Source organism: Camarhynchus parvulus, chromosome 12 (assembly GCF_901933205.1).
Source record: "Camarhynchus parvulus chromosome 12, STF_HiC, whole genome shotgun sequence".
Taxonomy (NCBI): Eukaryota; Metazoa; Chordata; class Aves; order Passeriformes; family Thraupidae; genus Camarhynchus; species Camarhynchus parvulus.
Window position 1 is genome coordinate 1,617,321 of NC_044582.1, and position 18,639 is coordinate 1,635,959.

The 18,639-nt window shown below is 39.2% G+C and overlaps 2 protein-coding genes across 2 annotated transcripts in view; one reads left to right on the top strand and one right to left on the bottom strand.

Annotated features, from left to right (window-relative positions):
• The window catches only part of SYN2 (synapsin II), a 187,686-nt gene that overhangs the window by 59,437 nt on the left and 109,610 nt on the right, over positions 1-18,639 (bottom strand).
• TIMP4 (TIMP metallopeptidase inhibitor 4) overlaps positions 1-18,639 on the top strand; it is a 32,306-nt gene that overhangs the window by 8,210 nt on the left and 5,457 nt on the right. Inside the window, exons 2-3 of the mRNA XM_030956651.1 lie at positions 11,135-11,232; positions 18,182-18,296. Coding sequence (XP_030812511.1) covers positions 11,135-11,232; positions 18,182-18,296 — 213 coding nt within the window. The remainder of the gene's footprint in view (positions 1-11,134; positions 11,233-18,181; positions 18,297-18,639) is intronic.

Genomic DNA, 18,639 nt, shown 5'->3' on the forward strand with positions numbered 1-18,639 from the left:
AAATAATGTAAAACAGACACCATGAAAGGCTGGCAAACCCTTAATCCTATTAATGTGCCAACTTTAATCCCAAACTTTCTCATTAAAAACGATTTCAGCAATGTGGGGTTCTGCCCACCCCGAGGAAGGGCCGTGTCCCCATGAATGGAAATCCACAATAACACCATGTATGTTGTCCTACAGGCTTGGGGCATAAAGGGAGTGTTATTCTCCAGCTGAAATCAGGCAGATGGTGATTACCAGTCAAATGATGTGGGATCTGAGGCTTGTGAAGCAGAGAGAAATGTTCCTGGTAACTCGAGGAGCAGCTGTGAAAATAAAGCTGACCTTGAACAACATTTGGAAATCAGTTTGGGGAGTTTTCAGGTGATATTTAAGTTCAAAGGATCCCACACTTCCGTTAAAAACACACTCATCTCTTCTGTTTTAAAATTTATAAAAATGAAATTCTAAAACCTCACTCTCATAAATTGAATGTATTCTTCTAATTAAAAAAAAAAAATAAAACCACATAATCTGGTTTAACAAGGAAGCAAACCCAATCAACTCCTTACTTCAACATGAGGAATTTTTGCATCCTGAGCCAAAAACCCAGAGATGCACAAAATCCTGACCTACCTGAGAGTCCTAATGGGCTGAAGTATTGGCCTTCCACACCCCAAAAGGCTGAACTGGAAATGCAGTTTGGATGCAGACTAGAACAGGTCGGTTCATAAATTCTGTAGGGTTAATAATATAACCCTATAGGATTTTATTACCTCTAATAGGGTTAATAAAACCCTACAGAGTAATCAAATTCTGCAAGGCATTACCCTGAGAAACAATGCAGTGCAAATTAATGTCCTTATCACAAGGTAATTAAAAAACATCCTTGGTATCTGCTTTATCAGTTTGGAGAGTATTTATGGGGTTTTCAGTCTTCAGAAGTTTCTCAAAAGTGGAGTTTTAGTCCAAGTCATGAACTTCCCTGTAAGGCTTTGGTTGCTCAGTTACAGATTGGATTATCTCACCACCCTTATCTTCTCATGCAACTGGAAACACCACCAGGACTAAGAAATGCTCTTCCAAACATTGCTTTTCACAGAATAAAGGGAAAATCCTGCTACAGTTACATTAAATTCTTCAGCAAGTTTTGTGCTTACAGATCCAAACCACCTTTGTTCAAATAGTGCAGAAAGCTCCACAATTTTTCCTTCTCATGATTTCAGTTGATTACTGTGCTAATCAACTTTAGTTATTTATTTAGTTATTATAAATTATTTAGTTATTTAACAGCCGGCTCTAAGCATTTATTGATGGAATGTTAGGAAACAAAAATGCAAAGCAGGAAAAATGAAACTGCCTTTCTATCCCAGCTAGCAGAAACATCTTCTGAACTAAAGATTCCTCAACTTTGGGTCTGGGAGCTGTGGAGCAGGAGTGACAATGTAGACTCACAGACAAGAAATCCATCCTACAAACCCAGAGGAGGTTTTTCCACCCTCACTCAGTTTTGGGGCAGCTTTGCTGCTGCTCATTCTGTTTTCATCCAGCACTGAACTCATCCCACAGCCCCAAACATCTGAGCTGAGTTACAGTTTGGAAATGAAGCTTCTGTTTGCTGCTCTGTCCTGGTGAAAGATTTATTGATAGATGAGCCATTTGCTAAAAACATTTGTTGTTTTCCAGCTGTTTAAAGATCATTCAGAGAGCATTCAACACTGACTTGTTCTCAAAAGAGAAATAAAAATGTGGGGTTTCCACTCCTGAAAGGATCAGGATGAAGCAGCAGCTCAGCAGGTCCTGAAGCAAACATCTCTCTCTCCTGCAGTCTGAAACAATTCCAAGCTGTGCAATAATTCTGAAACCAGTGCTGCAAAGAAGGGCTGCAGGCTCCTGGATGCTGAAAGCATCAAGGGCTGTGTGGGACACCTGCACTCCCAGGCTGTCACAGCAGCCATTGGAAGAATTTCCCAGATTTTTTTTTCCTGGCAGTGTGCTGTATCCATCTCATCCCCAGCCTGGCAGCACCAGCAGTAATTTGGCAGCACTCCTGTGGGAGTTTAGGGGTCATTTTTGTCCCCCCCAAACACTGCCTGAGCCATTCTGACACACATCAAACTTCACTTCCAGACTACCCCTGCTCCAACACTGGTAATCTTCTGTACAAGAATTTAACAAATGGATATTTTAAGCTATTTCCAGAGGTGGTGATGGTGGCCAGCAAGCTTTGCTTTAAAAAACCTCCAACAAAGCCAATTGGAGGTGAAACACCTGGACATCCATGGCAGAAGTGGTCTGGAACTGACTGGGAGTGTCCCAGCAAACTGATAACAACCAGATTCTGAAAGATCCAATTAAATAGGAATTGATTGCAAAAGTGAGAGTTGCCTGACTTCAGCTCAGGCTACTTATTGTAAATAAAGACAAGGATTCACGTGCCACCAAGCTGCAAAGGAAGTTCCTGAAGCAGTAAAAGGCAGGAGAACTTTTGCAAACACAAACCTTTCCCATACAACACAAACCACTTCAAAATATGTGAGATGGAGTCACAGCACCAACAGATCCTCCTTTTTTGGGCTCAGATTAGAGAAAAATGAAGGCAATTTTAAGTGGGAAAAGGACAAAAAACATTGACATTTTCATGAGAGTGTAGTTGGCCAATCCTTGAGCATGAGCTGATGAATCCAGAATATTTGCTGTTCAGGGACTTGCTTTGGAAAGGTCTTAAACAGTTACCGACTGATTGACATAAAATAATGTGTTCAGGTTAAAGGCAATTTATTGAGGCATAAAATCATAAAATCACCCTGCTGGCACTGGCAGGGCTGGTTGCTCATGGCAGAAATGGTTTCTGCTCCCAGGGATGTATGGAACACATTCCCAGAGATTTCAAATGACTGACATGGCACCACTGCCTCTCCTGCTGGAAGCCAACATGTGCAAATCAAATACTGAAACACTAAGAACACAAAACCTTCATTCTCCCCAGAATCATCTCTCAAATAATCTAAAAATATCTGATAAAAATATGTGTGTGCACACTGATAGTGTGTATGGCAAGGTACACATTGGGTATTAAACTAATTATGTTCAAACATTATTTTATGTCAATCAGTCAATAACTTTTGCCTCTTTTTGGTAGCATTAGTGATACTGTGAGCTTCAATCAGTTACAATCTGTGTTACCAAAGCTTCTTTCTTCCTCTCATATGTATTCTGAGAAATTACAATATTTTCTGTGTACATTGATATTTAATCAGGTTATTTTGCTCCCTTCATTGGTGAGAATCAAAGCTTTACCAGAAGCAAATATGGCAAGTAAAGCTCTGAGACCACTGAACAATCCAGCCTGTTTAGTTAGAGAAAGGCAGGGAAAGGGAGAGTGGCAGTGCTGGACAGATGGGACAGCTGCTCTAAATTATGGAGGAAGATTTTACACGCTCTTGTACATTTGAGAGGTTTTGTGAGCAATATATATCAGCAGCAACAGACCATGTTTAATTTCGGATTCTATCCCAGGTATCTATTCTATCCCGTGCAGTGTTGCTTTAAGGGGGTTCATTAATTTTGGTCTCTTGGGACAAATTCTGTGCAGATTCCTCTTCTTTTTGGAGACTGATTATTCCTTCTCTTTGCCTGCTGACTTTGTTCCCTCTCTGCAAGACAAGTCAAGTGTCTCAGATGTCTATTTCCCTATCTAAAGATTATTTTTTGTCATATCTGTGTGCTCCTGAAACCAAAGTTCCACCCTGTTCTTGGCTTCCTTGGCAGCTCTGGTGGAATTTCTTGCCATTATTCTCCTCCAAGGTACCATAATATTTTGGGTTCAGCTTCTGTGCCCTCCAGACACAAAGGCCAATGAAATACTGTGGTCACACCCTCTCTACAGAGATTTTCTTGGACTATTTGCATTATTTTACCATAACTTGACTGTAGGTGACTGCAATAGATGAGTTCTGCTCACAAACTTGAAGTTATTTTGCTTTCTGCTTGCTCACATTTCAATTCTTGGCCATTTCCAGATGCCCGACTTCAAGTGGAGGCAAATCCGAGCTGCAGTGGTGTTTGCTGGCCAGGCTGCACACAGATAATCCCCCTGGAGCAGCTCTCCCCATGGATTCCAGTCCCCTTCTGGGATTTCCAGCTTCACTCTGCTCTCACACTGAGCCCTCTGAACTCATTCCCCTCCCAGACTGGAGATGGGCACTGCTGCACATCTCATTATCACATTTCCCCAGCCTTCTCTTGCAGAATACAAATTTTAGCACTTGTGGTGACAGGGTGTCAATAAAAACCCTTCTTCTTAATCCCACAGCAACCCCCTGAAGGAAATTACCAGTCCTCTGGCTGAGGGAATTTATTTATGGAAAACTCCTGGCTCAGCTTTGTTCTCACTGGGACAAAACCTGTGGCACCACCAGCACTGCACATGTGGGTGGATGTGCATCATTTTCAAGGCCCTTAAATCCAAATTAAGTTCTCTTTGTAAAAATCTGTCCTTTCACCAAAATGAGAGCACTTTCATGCACAGTATTCAGCTGTTTCTGCTCTAAGTGGTTTATTTCTAAGTGGTTTATTTCTAAGTGGTTTATCCCAATATTCAAATGAAAATCATCACTATTGCACCATTGATTAGTTAATGCAGCAGTTCTGGAAGCTTCTGTTGTGTGACTGCAAAATAAATTAGGATCTATAAAATAGGAAACATTATATATCATAATATCAAATGTTATATATCATAATATCATATGTTATATATCATAATATCATATGTTTTATATCATAATATCATATAATATCATGTACATATCATGTATATCATAGGATATACAAAATAGGAGACATAGAAAGTGATTCAGTTACTTAAATGAGGAGTTCTTAGAAATAGACAGGCATGTCTTTATCAGGTGGTGGAAAATTGTAAGAATTGCCACAGAGGAAATGAGAATGGATTTCTATTTTGCTGCAGCCAGCTAAGAAAGCAAAATAAAGGAGAAACATCACACCTGGAAGTAACCCCAGCCTGTCACCCCAGGGACAGGGACAGCCATTCCCACCTGGCCTGCAGAGCCCAGAGCCAGTTCAGCTCTCTCCTGCTTTATTATTCTAAGATACTTCTAATTCTATTCTATTCTATTCTATTCTATTCTATTCTATTCTCTGATTATTATTATTATTATTTCCTAAATCCAATTTTATTATTCTAAATCACTGGACCTGGAAACTTGACCTTTACAGCTCCAAACCCTCCTCATGTGGACTCTTCTGCACATTCCTCAGACAAATTCTTTCGGTGTATAAACCCAAGACACCACAATGTCATGTTCCAACCATGTTTGAGTAGCCTGGGATCAGAACTGCTGCAAAAAAATGGAACAGGATTATTTGGATTCCTTTGGATATGTAAAACAGGGTTGGATGTCACGAAAGTGTTGCAATGATGCAAAATCCTCTTTCAATAAATTCATTTGAGGAAAAAAAAATATTTTACATATACACTTTTGAGGAAATAAAAGCCCTCTTGTCCCCACCCCCCAAACCCATCACTTTTGGACAAGAAGAGTCTTTGAACTGAGTTTGCAGTTGTCACTGTGGGAATTTTTCCTTTTACCAAAATTCTCAGTGGGCTCTTCTAGGAATTTGAGACATTCACAGAGCGAGTTTTAAGCTCCTGCACCCCAAAGAGTAAAAACCTCAGATAAATAGATGATAGATAGATAGATAGATAGATAGATAGATAGATAGATAGATAATAGATAGATAGATAGATAGATAGATAGATAGATAGATAGATAGATAGATAATAGATAGATGATAATAGATTGATTGATAGATAGATAGATAATAGATTGATAGATAATGGATTGATAGATTGATTGATAGATAATAGATAGATGATAGATAATAGATTAATAGATAGATAGATAGATAGATAGATGCTAGATAATAGATAGATTGATAGATAATAGATAGATGATAGATAGATAGATAGATAGATAATAGATTGATAGATAGATAATAGATAGATAGATAGATAGATAGATGATAGATGATAGATAGATAGATAGATAGATAGATAGATAGATAGATAGATAGATAGATAAATAGATGATAGAATAATAGATAGATTGATAGATAATAGACAGATAGATAGATAGATAGATAGATAGATAGATAGATAGATAGATAGATAGATAGATAGATGATAGACAATAGATAGATGACAGAAGTCTGAGTTAATCTTCCAGCAGAAGAGTGAGCACAAACAGCTGAATATTGTGCAGGAAAGTGCTTTCATTTTGGTGAAGGGACAGATATTTATAGAGAGAAGTTAGTTTGAGTATAAGGGCCTCCAAAACGATGCACATCCATATTCTGTGTCCATAGCTCTGCTACTTTTCATACTGCCCACTCTGGCTATTTCAGAAAAACCCTTTTTGGATGCTTTTTATCTATATTTAGGATGCCATCCTCAATCCATGCTACAGCCACACACTCTCATTTAGCTCCCCCTCCCCGAGCTTTTTATTCCTGGTCCCTCCAGAAACATCTAAGAGCAGCTGGACTGAAGTGTCAGACACTAAAGAGACAGGTGGAAAGGAGTACCCAAAAATTTCTCTTTGTATTTTATATTTAATTAAATGAAAGGGCTAAATTGAGCCTTTAAAATATAAGAGAAAAAAAGAAAGACCTTCATGAGTCTTGATGCTATCTTTTTGGTAGCTTACATCTTTTCCTGCCAACATAGTTTTTGAAGTCTCATTTTAAGGTTTTTGTGGCAGAGCTGATTGTGGTTATAAACTTGTGAGATAGGAATGAAACTTTCCTGATTTCTGGCGAGGAATGATGCTTAGAAAAGGTGGAGATCACATTTCTATTCACAGAGCTCTGGTGTAGCCTGTCAAAAACCTGAACTGGAGGCACAGAAACCCAGATTCTTCCTCAATATGCCTATGTATATTTACCTATTTATCTATTTATAGATTTAAAGCAAGAATGCACATAAGGATTTATATATAACATATTTTCTTGTTATATGTCCAGCAGTATCCTCAATTTCTTAATTTATTGAATTTCTACTTCTTATGTCCAGCAGTATCTTAAATATCTTCCTCATTAATTATTTTTCACCATGCAGTTTCTGGTACCTAAGAGATATTGGAGGAAAAGACCTCATTTGTTCATCAGTTTTTTTCTTCTCCTTTACCTCCTTCTTCTTAGGATTATAAAGTTTATTTGGGGAGTAAAAACCAACTTGCTTTCCTTTTTGAAGGAGCAGTAAAATTGATTATTTTAGCTGAGTAGAGTTGTCTGTCTTGTAACACTTGGACTGAGGATAATCTCACCACTTGTTTAAGTAGAGTAATATTGTATTTAATATTAAATACTGTAATACAGAATGTCTTATTTAATAATAACAACTTGTAACAATGAGAGCAATTCTTCACTCAACAGTTTTCCCTCAGTTATTGCCTTGGAAATAACTCAGAGTCTAAAAAGGACACTACTTTTAGGGAATATATTAATTTCAGTGTATCAAAATATTAATTATATATTAATATAATTATATATTTATATATATTAATATAAAATATTATTGTGTTATAGTAGAATATTTTAATATAGATATATTTTATATTAATATATTATTTTTCATGAATTCCAAGGATTTGGTTTATCCAGATTCCATCCATATCTCTGCCTTGGCATGGGCCCTGCAGTGACTGCTCAGTTCCTTGCATCTTCTGTCCCTTCAGATTGCATTGGTTTTGTCACTGTGGTGCAGTAAAATCAATCTCATGGCAGGGAATTTCCTCAGAGTAAGGAAATGTACCTGTAATAAAAGTAGTTCCTCATGATCACAAAAATCTCTAACACACAAAGTGATGTTTATTTAATTAGTATTAATTAGTGTAGCTAATTCCAGAAGGAAATCACCCAGGTTAATGCCTCTCTTTCTACCTTTAGTGCCTATAAACCCTTCTGTGTTGTACCAACCCTGACTGTATAAACACAAATATACCAAATGATAAACTAAATATGTGCTGTGTTTTACTCAGTTAAAATCATCTCCTACTGATTTACAAATGGTTGAGAGTGGATTATTATTATTCAGGAAAGAAGGAGTAAATATATTCTTAACACATTTCAGGAGAGGGCCCAAGGGCTGAGCATTGCCCTCCTATACCTCAAATTCATTTCCTTCCAGTTCAGTCACCTGAGACAACCTCCAGCTGCAAAGTGAGGATAGAAAATGACATTTTTATCAAAGTTGAGTCCACAGAGAAGCTACATCCTCCTACTGAAATGTTAAACTCTGTATTTTTAGTGCAGAACGAATCCCAGGCATTCGGAATTCCTGGCACTGCAGCGTGGAATCCGTGCCTATGTATTCCATAGATGCAAATTCCTCATAAGGAAGCAATAACAGCGAAAATGACATTATTACTGAACAACCAGAGGCTGTTCTCACTCACTTAGAGAGGCCAAGCCAGGCCTGGAATGCTCCAAACCATGTCCTGCAAGAAGTGCAGACTCGGAGGAATCCTGAGCCCCCCGAGCCAGCAGGGAGGAGAGGGAGATGCCCAGGAATGCTGCAGCAGGAACTGCTTGTGGTTAAAAACAGGAGCAACCACATGAATCAGAGGGCTGAGGAGACAGCCAGACGACACTGATGGCAAAAAAAAATATCAATGCACAGAAAATAAAAATCAAGAGGAGCCCAAGAAGAATGAAAAGGCGCCAAAAGATCTCTGCGCGTTTGGTTTCAGGAGAATGGAAAGGCAAAACCCAAATAGCTCAAAGTTTAGACAATTAAACTTCCTTACTGTTAAAAAGAAATCAATCTCAATTTTTCCTCCTTTGCCATCTGGAAGTTTTGTCTTAAACACACACAACACAAAAATGTTTCTCATATTCACCTACACAGCCACTAAAAGGTCTCTGCATGACAAACCCCAGGACGTTGCACTTTCAGCCTTACACAACTCCATGGAGACCCCTGGAGCTATCAGGGATTATCCATAACCTTCCTCTCATGTGCTAACAAGTAGAATTTCATAAAAATATGGAAATGTGCAATGTTTCAACATGGGACGTGTGGGGAAAGCAGTTTTAATTATCCAAACACCGAGTAGGCAGGAAAATATTTCCTGCACATGAACCATGTTATGGCACTGAGAAAATAATGTTGTTTTCTCAGCCCTTTCCTTCAGAATTGAACAGACTCCTTAATGAGAAATCCTTTTTTTTTTTTTTTTAGGGAGTAATGATGCAAAGGAGAGCATCTCAAAACAAAGCAACACTATCCTAATTTGTCCCTTTCAGCAGGGTAGAGCCCTCCCAACCCACAGCCCTTTCCCCTGGAAGGAGATCAGAGACTGCAGACACACAGTGAATTTTGGGGTTGCTCACATCTGCAGATGATTAAAGAGATGCTGCCACTTTCCACGTGAAATGAGCAATTTAAAAGAATAAATTAATGCTTGTACTGAAAAGAACTCTTTCCTCCCAACAAGTCCAAAATGCTCCTCAAGAAGGGTTTAATGGAGGGAGCATCCTGCTGGAGCTTGGAAGCTGCAGGCATCTGCAGCTTTAATAATAATTAACAGGTTGATCTTAATAATAATTTAACACCTTGATTATTCTATCCAGTTTGCTCCACTAATTAGTGAGGAAATGGGAATTCCTCCACCTGGCTGTGTTTCAGTCTGGGTTTCCTATTCCTTTTCTTTAGCTATGATGTTAAATATGATAAAAATGAGGCCAATCTAGTAAAAAAATGGGAGTTTTGAAGGGGGAACATGTGATTTTGGATGTTGCAAAACTTTGCTGTGCTCTGGCTTTGCCAGTGTCTGTCCGCAAGCACAGAAATGCAAATCATCTCCTACCTCAGCACAAACAAGAAGAATGAGAAATCCAAACTGAGGGATTATTTTCATCCTATAATCCCATTCTTATCACACTGAAATCTCTGAAATACATTTGTGTACTGAAGCTGCTTTGGAGTTTCTCCCAGTTTTCACCAGTGGAGGCCTGTTCAAAACTCAGGCTGCTCTAACCCAGGAGCTGCAGCAGTGGCCATCCAAAACAGAGCAAAAATGGAACTCTCACTGATTTTGGGGAATAAAATCCCCAGAGGAATTTTGACCATGCTCCATATTCTTAGAACCACAATAAAACAATGAATATTACTATGTCTCTGTTTTTTTGTTGTCTTTAACTTTGCCTGTGAAGGGAAACATGCAATTTTTGGGTGGTTTTAATTGTTATTAGACATCTAATCCAGAAGATAATTGAATAGAAAAGAATTTGCTTTTGTTCTTCTGATGGTGCTTCCTGATCAAATAACTAAATTGAAGAGCAAAGTGGAAATGGATAGGTTCTGTTAGTTGTGCCAAACAAAATTCTGCTCAGCTGAAATCCAAGCTGTGTTCTGATGCATTCATCTTGGTGGCATCAAGCAATTCAGTCTAATTTTAGTTTTTCCAAAGAGTCCTGGTGTATTTTAAGCATCACACACAAGAGAGATGCCTCAAACAAGGAGTGGGGGAAAGAATCCATTTCTTCTTTCATAAAATCTCCTACTCTCCTTGATTAAAGAACAGGAAATTAATTAAGGAATAACTGATTTCTACAGGTTAGCACAACTAATGGCATGCTCTGTTAAACCCCAGAAAAGTGAATATAAGACTATTCTTCTCATTTCATGCATGAAATCAATGTTTTCATCTTGCTTGGCACAGGCTTTCAGGGGCTTATTTCAAGTCTATTTATTGGATCAACAATTCTGTAATCAACAGTCGTGTCCCTTTCCTCTGCTCACTGATTGTAATGATGGGTATTTTGTCAAATTTTATGGGATTTGAGTCTTCCAGAGATTTTGATGGACATCTTTTGTCAAAACTGAGTGGTAACATCAATCAGGTTTCCACATTCTTGGGAATTCAGATTTCCATCACACACAGCCCACTTACTTTTGTTTTCAGGAGCTCAGCTGGTGTTCTTATGGTAAAATCTTTCAAATCTACTCATACCTGAAGTGTCAAAACAACGCCAAAACCTATCAGTACAATTTTCATTTTTCCTTGTAAAATTGGGCATCTGCTCGTGTGCATTTAAATCTCTCCCTCTCTCTCTCTTTCTCTTCCAGTGATCCGAGCAAAAATCTCCAGTGAAAAGGTGGTTCCTGCCAGTGATGATCCCCTTGATAGCCACAAAATGATCCGGTATGAAATCAAACAAATAAAGGTACATGGAACCACTCAGCTTCTTTGTAGTTCAATGCTGATAACCTCTGCGTCTTTCAGCCCAAAATAATTTACCCCAAAATGCTGGGAAAGCTGGAAAAGGCTCCAGCTGCCCCCACAGTTAGACCCAGATGAATAAATCACAGGAGGGATTAAAAGAAAAAGGGGAAAGAAAAAAAGCAAAGGAAAATTTTAACGAATCCTTAAATGTTAAGGATGTAGTCAAGTGTTTCCTTACACAAATAAATACATCAATGCCAGAGAATTCCCTTTCCTCCCACTGGCACTGCAATGTTCTGCTGCTCCTCTGCAGCACCTCAGGAGCCTGAGAGATATTCAGGAGGTTTTTGCTAAATAACGATATTCAAGAGGGTTTTTTTTGACATTCAGGAGATTTTTTGTTAAATAATGATATTTTTTGATCAAGAATTTTGCTAAATAATGATATTCAAGGTGGTTAATTTTGATATTCACGAGGTTTTTGCTAAATAATTATATTCAGAGGTGTTTTATTTGATATTCAGGAGGTTTTTTGCTAAATAATGATATTTTGATGAAGAATTTTGCTAAATAATGATATTCAGGGGTGCTTTTTGATATTCAGGAACTTTTTGCTAAATAATGTTATTCAGAAGGGTTTTTTTTTGATATTCAGGAGATTTTTGTTAAATAATGATATTTTTGATCAAGAATTTTGCTAAATAATGATATTCAAGGTGGTTAATTTTGATATTCAGGAGGGTTTTTGCTAACTAATGATATTTTGATGAAGAATTTTGCTAAATAATGATATTCAGGAGGGTTTTTTTGCTATTCAGGAGGTTTTTGCTAAATAATGATATTCAGGAGGGTTTTTTTTCTAATAAGTAGGTTTTTGCTAAATAATGATATTTTGATGAAGAATTTTGCTAAATAATGATATTCAGGAGGGGTTTATTTTCATATTCAGGAAATATTTGTTAAATAATGATATTTTTTATCAAGAATTTTGCTAAATAATGATATTCAGGAGGGTTTTTTGATATTCAGGAGGTTTTTGCTAAATAATTATATTCAGAGGTGTTTTATTTGATATTCAGTAGATTTTTGCTAAATAATGATGTTTTGATGAAGAATTTTGCTAAATAATGATATTCAGGAGGGTGGTTTTTTGATATTCAGAAGGTTTTTGCTAAATAATGATGTTTCGAGGAATAATTTTGCTAAATAATTATATTCAGGAGGGTTTTTTTTTATAGTCAAAAGGTTTTTGCTAAATAATGTTATTTTGATGAAGAATTTTGCTAAATATTGATACTCAGGAGGATATTTTTGATATTCAGGAGGTTTTTGCTAAATAGTGATATTTTGATGAAGAATTTTGCTAAGTAATGATATTCAGGAGGGTGGTTTTTTTTGATATTCAGGAGGTTTTTGCTAAATAATGATGTTTCGAGGAATAATTTTGCTAAATAATGATATTCAGGAGGTTTTTTTTTTTTTATATGTTGGAGTTTTTTGCTAAATAATGATATTTTGATGAAGAATTTTGTTATTTGGGATTTTGGAGGCACCAAAAATGGGTTTCATTCTGGGAGTGGTGTCATCACACGTGGGTTTGGAGAATTCCTGATCACCTGTGCCCTGAGAGTGGCAGCTGTGCATGATCCAGACTTTGCAGAGAGAGGGGAGCATTCCCAGCTGGGGGAGCAAAGCCTTTGGTCACTGGATATTTGCAGGGCCAGGAGTCCTTCCCTCCTACTCACACAAAGCAGAATCCATTTGTGCGAATGCTGCTGGGGAAGCAAACACCCCAAGACACAGATTCAGAACCTCACAGGGTTTCCCCACCCTTTGTTCAGCTCCAATAAGGAAATATATTCATTAGCATAATTTAAGAAGATACACTTGAGCCCATGGAAGTCACCATCAAACTCTCACTGGTGCTAAAATGATCATGATAATCATTAAAATGATCATTTACCTTTTTCTGGAATACACAAATAGGTAATCTCTCTAAATTAAAATATGTGAGTGTGCACAGGTGAGGTGAGCTGGTTTTCAAGGTAGTTTCATCTCTCATTTTTCACTGAATATTATTTTATAATTTTTGCCCTTCTCCATTTACTGGGAAGACTTAGGAAGGTCGTTATGTATGGCTACATGATCTCAAAAAAATATTCAGTCATTCAAGTTGTATCCACTGATAGAATCACCTCACAGGAGCTTGAGTAGGAAGAATCTTTGTTAAACAAGAATATCTCAAAGTATTCACAGGGATGGTTATCCCACATGACTCCTGGTAAGGTTTTATGGCAATTAAGTCAATCTCTACCTTGCTAAAACAAACCCCAAAGCTGTCACCATCTGCCACTTCCCATCTTCTTAAATGTTAAGGATATAGTCAAATGTTTCCTTACAGAAATAAATACATCAATGCCAGAGAATTCCCTTTCCTCCCACTGGCACTGCAATGTTCTGCTGCTCCTCTGCAGCACCTCAGGAGCTTGAGAGAAATGCAAATCATCTCCTACCTCAGCACAAACAGGAAGAATGAGAAGTCTAATCTGAGGGATTATTTTCAGTCGATAATCCCATTCTTATCACACTGAAATCTCTGAAATAGATTTGTGTATTGAAGCTGCTTTGGAGTTTTCACCAGTGGAGGCCTGTTCAAAACTCAGGCAGCAGGAACAGGAGTTTATTTAATTCCAAGTCAGCCAGGCCTGGACAAAGCAGAGATGTGTTTTTTAAGAAAGATGCTCTACATCATCACACACAATACTCTTCTCCTGACCCAGAGATGGGGCAACTGAGGGGCATTTTAAAAACTTTTATTCAATTTAGACTAACAACAGAAGGGTTGTGATAACCCCCACCACTCAAATCCTTCCTCCTGACCAGAGAGAGCTCAGGACCAAACCTTCCCCTTCCCCAGGACCAAACCTTCCCCTGCCCCAGGACCAAACTTTCCCCTGCCCCAGGACCCAGCTCCCTGCTCCAGGCAGGGAGGGATTTGGGGAAGGGAGGGGTTTGGGGAAGGATTTTGGTGGGAAAACAGGAGCTCTGTGACCTGCCCACCCTCTGTGCACCCAGTGTGGCACCAAAATAAACCCAGCAAGGCAACAGTGCCTGATAAACCCCACAGGAGGGACAGGGAGGGGACAACCTGTGACATCCAAGGGATGTAACTGAGGTGAACATTAAACATGCTGAACAATTAGTCAGCTTGCTGAGCAGCTGAGCTCAGAGCAATAGCTTGAGCGCACCATGTCTCACCTCAGGAGGCAGCATTTTAAGGAATTTAACTCCACAGTGAGTGTGAAAGGTGAGGATATTCCCTGTTCACCATTCCAGTCTTCTCTCAAATGCTGCTGCTGCTTTCTCCTGGTGCCCTGTAGTCCCACAAGCTGCAGGGCCCTTTGGATGTTCAGTGGCCCTGAGCACAGGGTTCTGGGTACCCCAGAATTCACAGAATTCACAGAATCACTGGGTTTGAAGAGACCTTCAAGGTCATCGAGTCCAACCCAGCCCCAACACCTCAACCAAACCCTGGCACCCAGTGCCACATCCAGGCTTTGTTAAACACACCCAGGATGGGGACTCCACCACCTCCCCGGGCAGCCATTCCAGAACTTTATCATTATTTCTGTGAAAAACTTTTTCCTGATATCCAACCTGTGTTTCCCTTGGCACAGCTTGAGGCTGTGTGCTCTGGTTGTGTCAGTGCTGCTGGAGAAAGAGCCCAGCCCAGCTGAGCACAGGCACCTTTCAGGAGCTGCAGAGTGATGGGGGCAGCCCTGAGTCTCCTTTTCTCCAGGCTGAGCAGCCCCAGCTCCCTCAGTGGTTCCTCACAGGGTTTGTGTTCCCAGCCCCTCTCCAGCCTCGTTGTCCCCTCTGGATGTGCTCAGTGTCCCAAGGTCCTTCCCAAGCTGAGGGGCCAGAACTGGGCACAGCACTCCAGGTGCTCTGCATGCCCAGGGCGGGGACAGACAGAGAATTTATTTTATGTAACACAGCAGAGAAGAACAGAGCCCCAAATCATCTCTTTTGAGCTGTAAAATGCATCAAAAATTGGACCAAAATTCACGAAAATTATCACCTCAATGTGAGTTTTGGGGAGGGCTTTTAGACCACTCAGATGTTCACACTTTCGTCATCAATTGTCCCCTCTTGGAAAGGGAGCACAGAGCCCTTGGAGGTTTTATTTGACTGTAACATTCAGCACAATGCTGCTGTTTCTCTGCTCTGTTGCTCTGTTGAGCTGTTCCATTAATGGGATGACTTAAATTCTCTTTCTCTCATTTTAAATCCAGTCCATTAAGCTTAGTATTAAAATGTTGCTATTCTAGACAGAAATATTAGCTATAATTTTGATATTCATTTTCAGAAATTAAAAAAAATAACAATGAGGCTATTCATTTTTAGCAATGTGTCAGCATGTCAAGAAGCCATAAATGCTTTCAATTACTGTTCTTTTCTTGCAGTATTTACAGCATTATATTAAAGAGAGAAGATAACACGTGATATATATGTGTTAATTTGTAATTTTATGAATATTTCTTCATAATACTTTTGCAACTGAATTGATCATCACACTCATTCTAAAATCTTCAAGCAAAACCATGTGCTGGTGCTGGTCCCACCCCTCAGGAGGACAGGGACAGGGTCCATACAGACTTCAGGAGCAGGGTCACATCTCTCTACCCCCCAAATCCTCACCCTGTTTCCCTATTCCAATAAAGTCCCACCAGGACCATGCATCAATGCAGAACCAAACCCAACCACCTTATCCCTCTGCAGAGAAATGTCCACGCTTTTAGAGAAGGGAGAATATGATTGAGAAGATTAAATACGATTTAGTGATTTAAATATAAGATTATAATCTTCAGAATTTCTCTTTCTTCAGAGAAATATCCATACTTTTAGAGAAGGAAGAATGTGATTGAGAAGATTAAATATGATTTAGTGAGTTGAAGATAAGATTATAATCTTCAGAATTTCTCTTTCTTCAGAGAAATATCCATGCTTTTAGAGAAGGGAGAATATGATTGAGAAGATTAAATATGATTTACTGAGTTAAACACAAGATTATAATCTTTAGAATTGCTGTAACAATTATATAGGTCAAAACCAGAGAGTAAATAAAAAAAAACCTAACCAAACAACCAAAAATCCTGCAACAAAACAAACATTAAACTCATTTAAATATTAAGTAGTCTCCATTATGCATTGCTATGGGTATTTAGGGGGTTTATAGCTAAAGCAAGGTGTGCTGTCTGCACAAAGCCTCCAAAGTTAGACCAAAGCTGAGATGTCCATGGAAAATCTGATCCCTACAAGGCCCTGAGGGTTTCTGAACGTGGAAAGAGCTTGAGGCAAAGTTCACCTGCAGAGCTCATGTGGTGGCCCTGCACAGACACATTTCCCTCTTCGTTTTGCAGATTTTCTGTGCTTCCCACTGCTGCTTTGGCCAGGGTGCCAGTTTGGTTTGTGTTTTGGTCTGTCTGGGCCTGTTTGTTTTATTCTCCAGAGCATTTCAAATCCCAGCTCGTATTTTTGGATCGGCCGCGCGGTGACAGCAGCGTTGGCTTCCTTCCCCCCTCCATAAATAAAGCCTCAGAAAAACCAACAGATGACAGAGTATTTTCTAGTGGCCTGTGCTGTTTAAATCCCCTGGGAGGGCCCGAGGAACACAAACACATTTTCCAGGGACAGCAGCTGCAACTGGCAGAGCTGTGAGCCCCTGCCATTGTCCCCAGCTGTCAGCACGTGGCATGATGTCACCGGGCTGGTGGTGGCACACGAGGTGATGACAGGCACTCAGCAGCACCTTGGACACTGCTCAGCTTGTTTGCAGCCTTTAATGCCTCATTTCTGATCTCTTTTCGGGGTTGAAACTGCTGGTTAAGGGGAAGGCAGCCCGAAAAGGGTTTTGATCCCAAATCTCTCCATTTTGGGGCTTGCAGGGTGGGAAGCCTGAGGGGTGGGTGAAGTTTTCCAGCAGTTATTTGAGAAGGTCCCATGCGGCTGCATTTCTCTTCACAGAGAAAAGCAAGGCACAACTTCCCAAAGAAATTTCTGGGAATGGCAGCTCTGAACCTCAGAGAAAGGAAAAAACAGTTCTTATCTCATTTACTGCTCATGTAATTGTTTTAAAACAACTTTTTACTCCTGTCTTGTTTTAAAACAAGCAGAATGCATTGTGGAAGTTTGTTTACCTGGAAAGAATCAATAATTAGATTCTGGTATGAGTGTTTTGATTCACTGAATTGAATCCAAGTGTGTGTGTCAGGATGTTGGCTGACTGTCACAAAATTCTAAACAATTGAGTGCTTGTTTAGATTCAGTGTAATATAGTATAAAATAATTTAGTAGAATAAAGTAATTAATTAAGCTCCTAATAAGATAGAGTCCTCCTCATCTTTCTCCCCTCATCAGGGTTGCCCTGCATTTCTGATGCTCCCACTGGTGAGAATTTGGGAAATGGAGAATCCATATCTGCTTTGGTGACCAAATATGAAAACAAAGCTCAGGAAATGCTCAGCTCCTCAGCACGTGTGGTGTCCCAGGAGACCCCAACAACTCCACTAGCCAAGAGAAAATTCCCCAGAGGAATACACTGAGAAATATTTGCATTTTTGGTCAGGGTGAATGCTGTCTCTGCATTGCTCCTGGAATGGAATATGCCACTAGAATATAAACTGAAGAGAATGTTTCAATAATCCATGAAAAGTACATTTTAAAAGCTATAATTTAAAAAATCAAGACCTACTTAAGTCCCTCCTAAAACTCTTGGATGAATTTCATTAAGTGTAGAGGAAAAGTCCAGTTCTTGGTGTTTTCTCACATTAATTCAGACTTTGGAGCCTTCCTTAAAGAGACTCACTCTGTATCTCTTCCAGCTCTTTTTTGCAATTGTTTTTTCATGCTTGTTTTCCACTGCTGACTCTGTTTCTGATCATTTTCAGATGTTTAAAGGCTTTGAAAAGCTCAAGGATGTCCAGTATGTCTACACCCCTTTTGATTCATCACTCTGTGGAGTGAAGCTAGAAGCCAACAACAAAAAACAGTACCTTCTAACAGGTAAAATGGAGAAAATCAATGCTCCTGGGCATTCAGAAGTGGCTGCTTGGAGTGAATTTGCTAAAATATGCAAAGGAATGCATTTATGTGCTAAATACAAACACAACAGGATGTAAAAATTGTGTTCAGCTCTAGTTTAGTGTGACCTAACACGTTTTCCACCCTTCCTGCAGCACTCTTAGAGCAGTTCCAAAGGAAGGGAAAGTCAATAAACAGTAAATAGAAGGAATTTTGATTCAGTATTTGCCATTATTATTTGATGAAAACCAACAGTACTGCTTTTCCCAGGAATGCAAAGGTGCATAATGAGAAAACACCTGCCTGTGTGTCTGCAGGCCTGGGG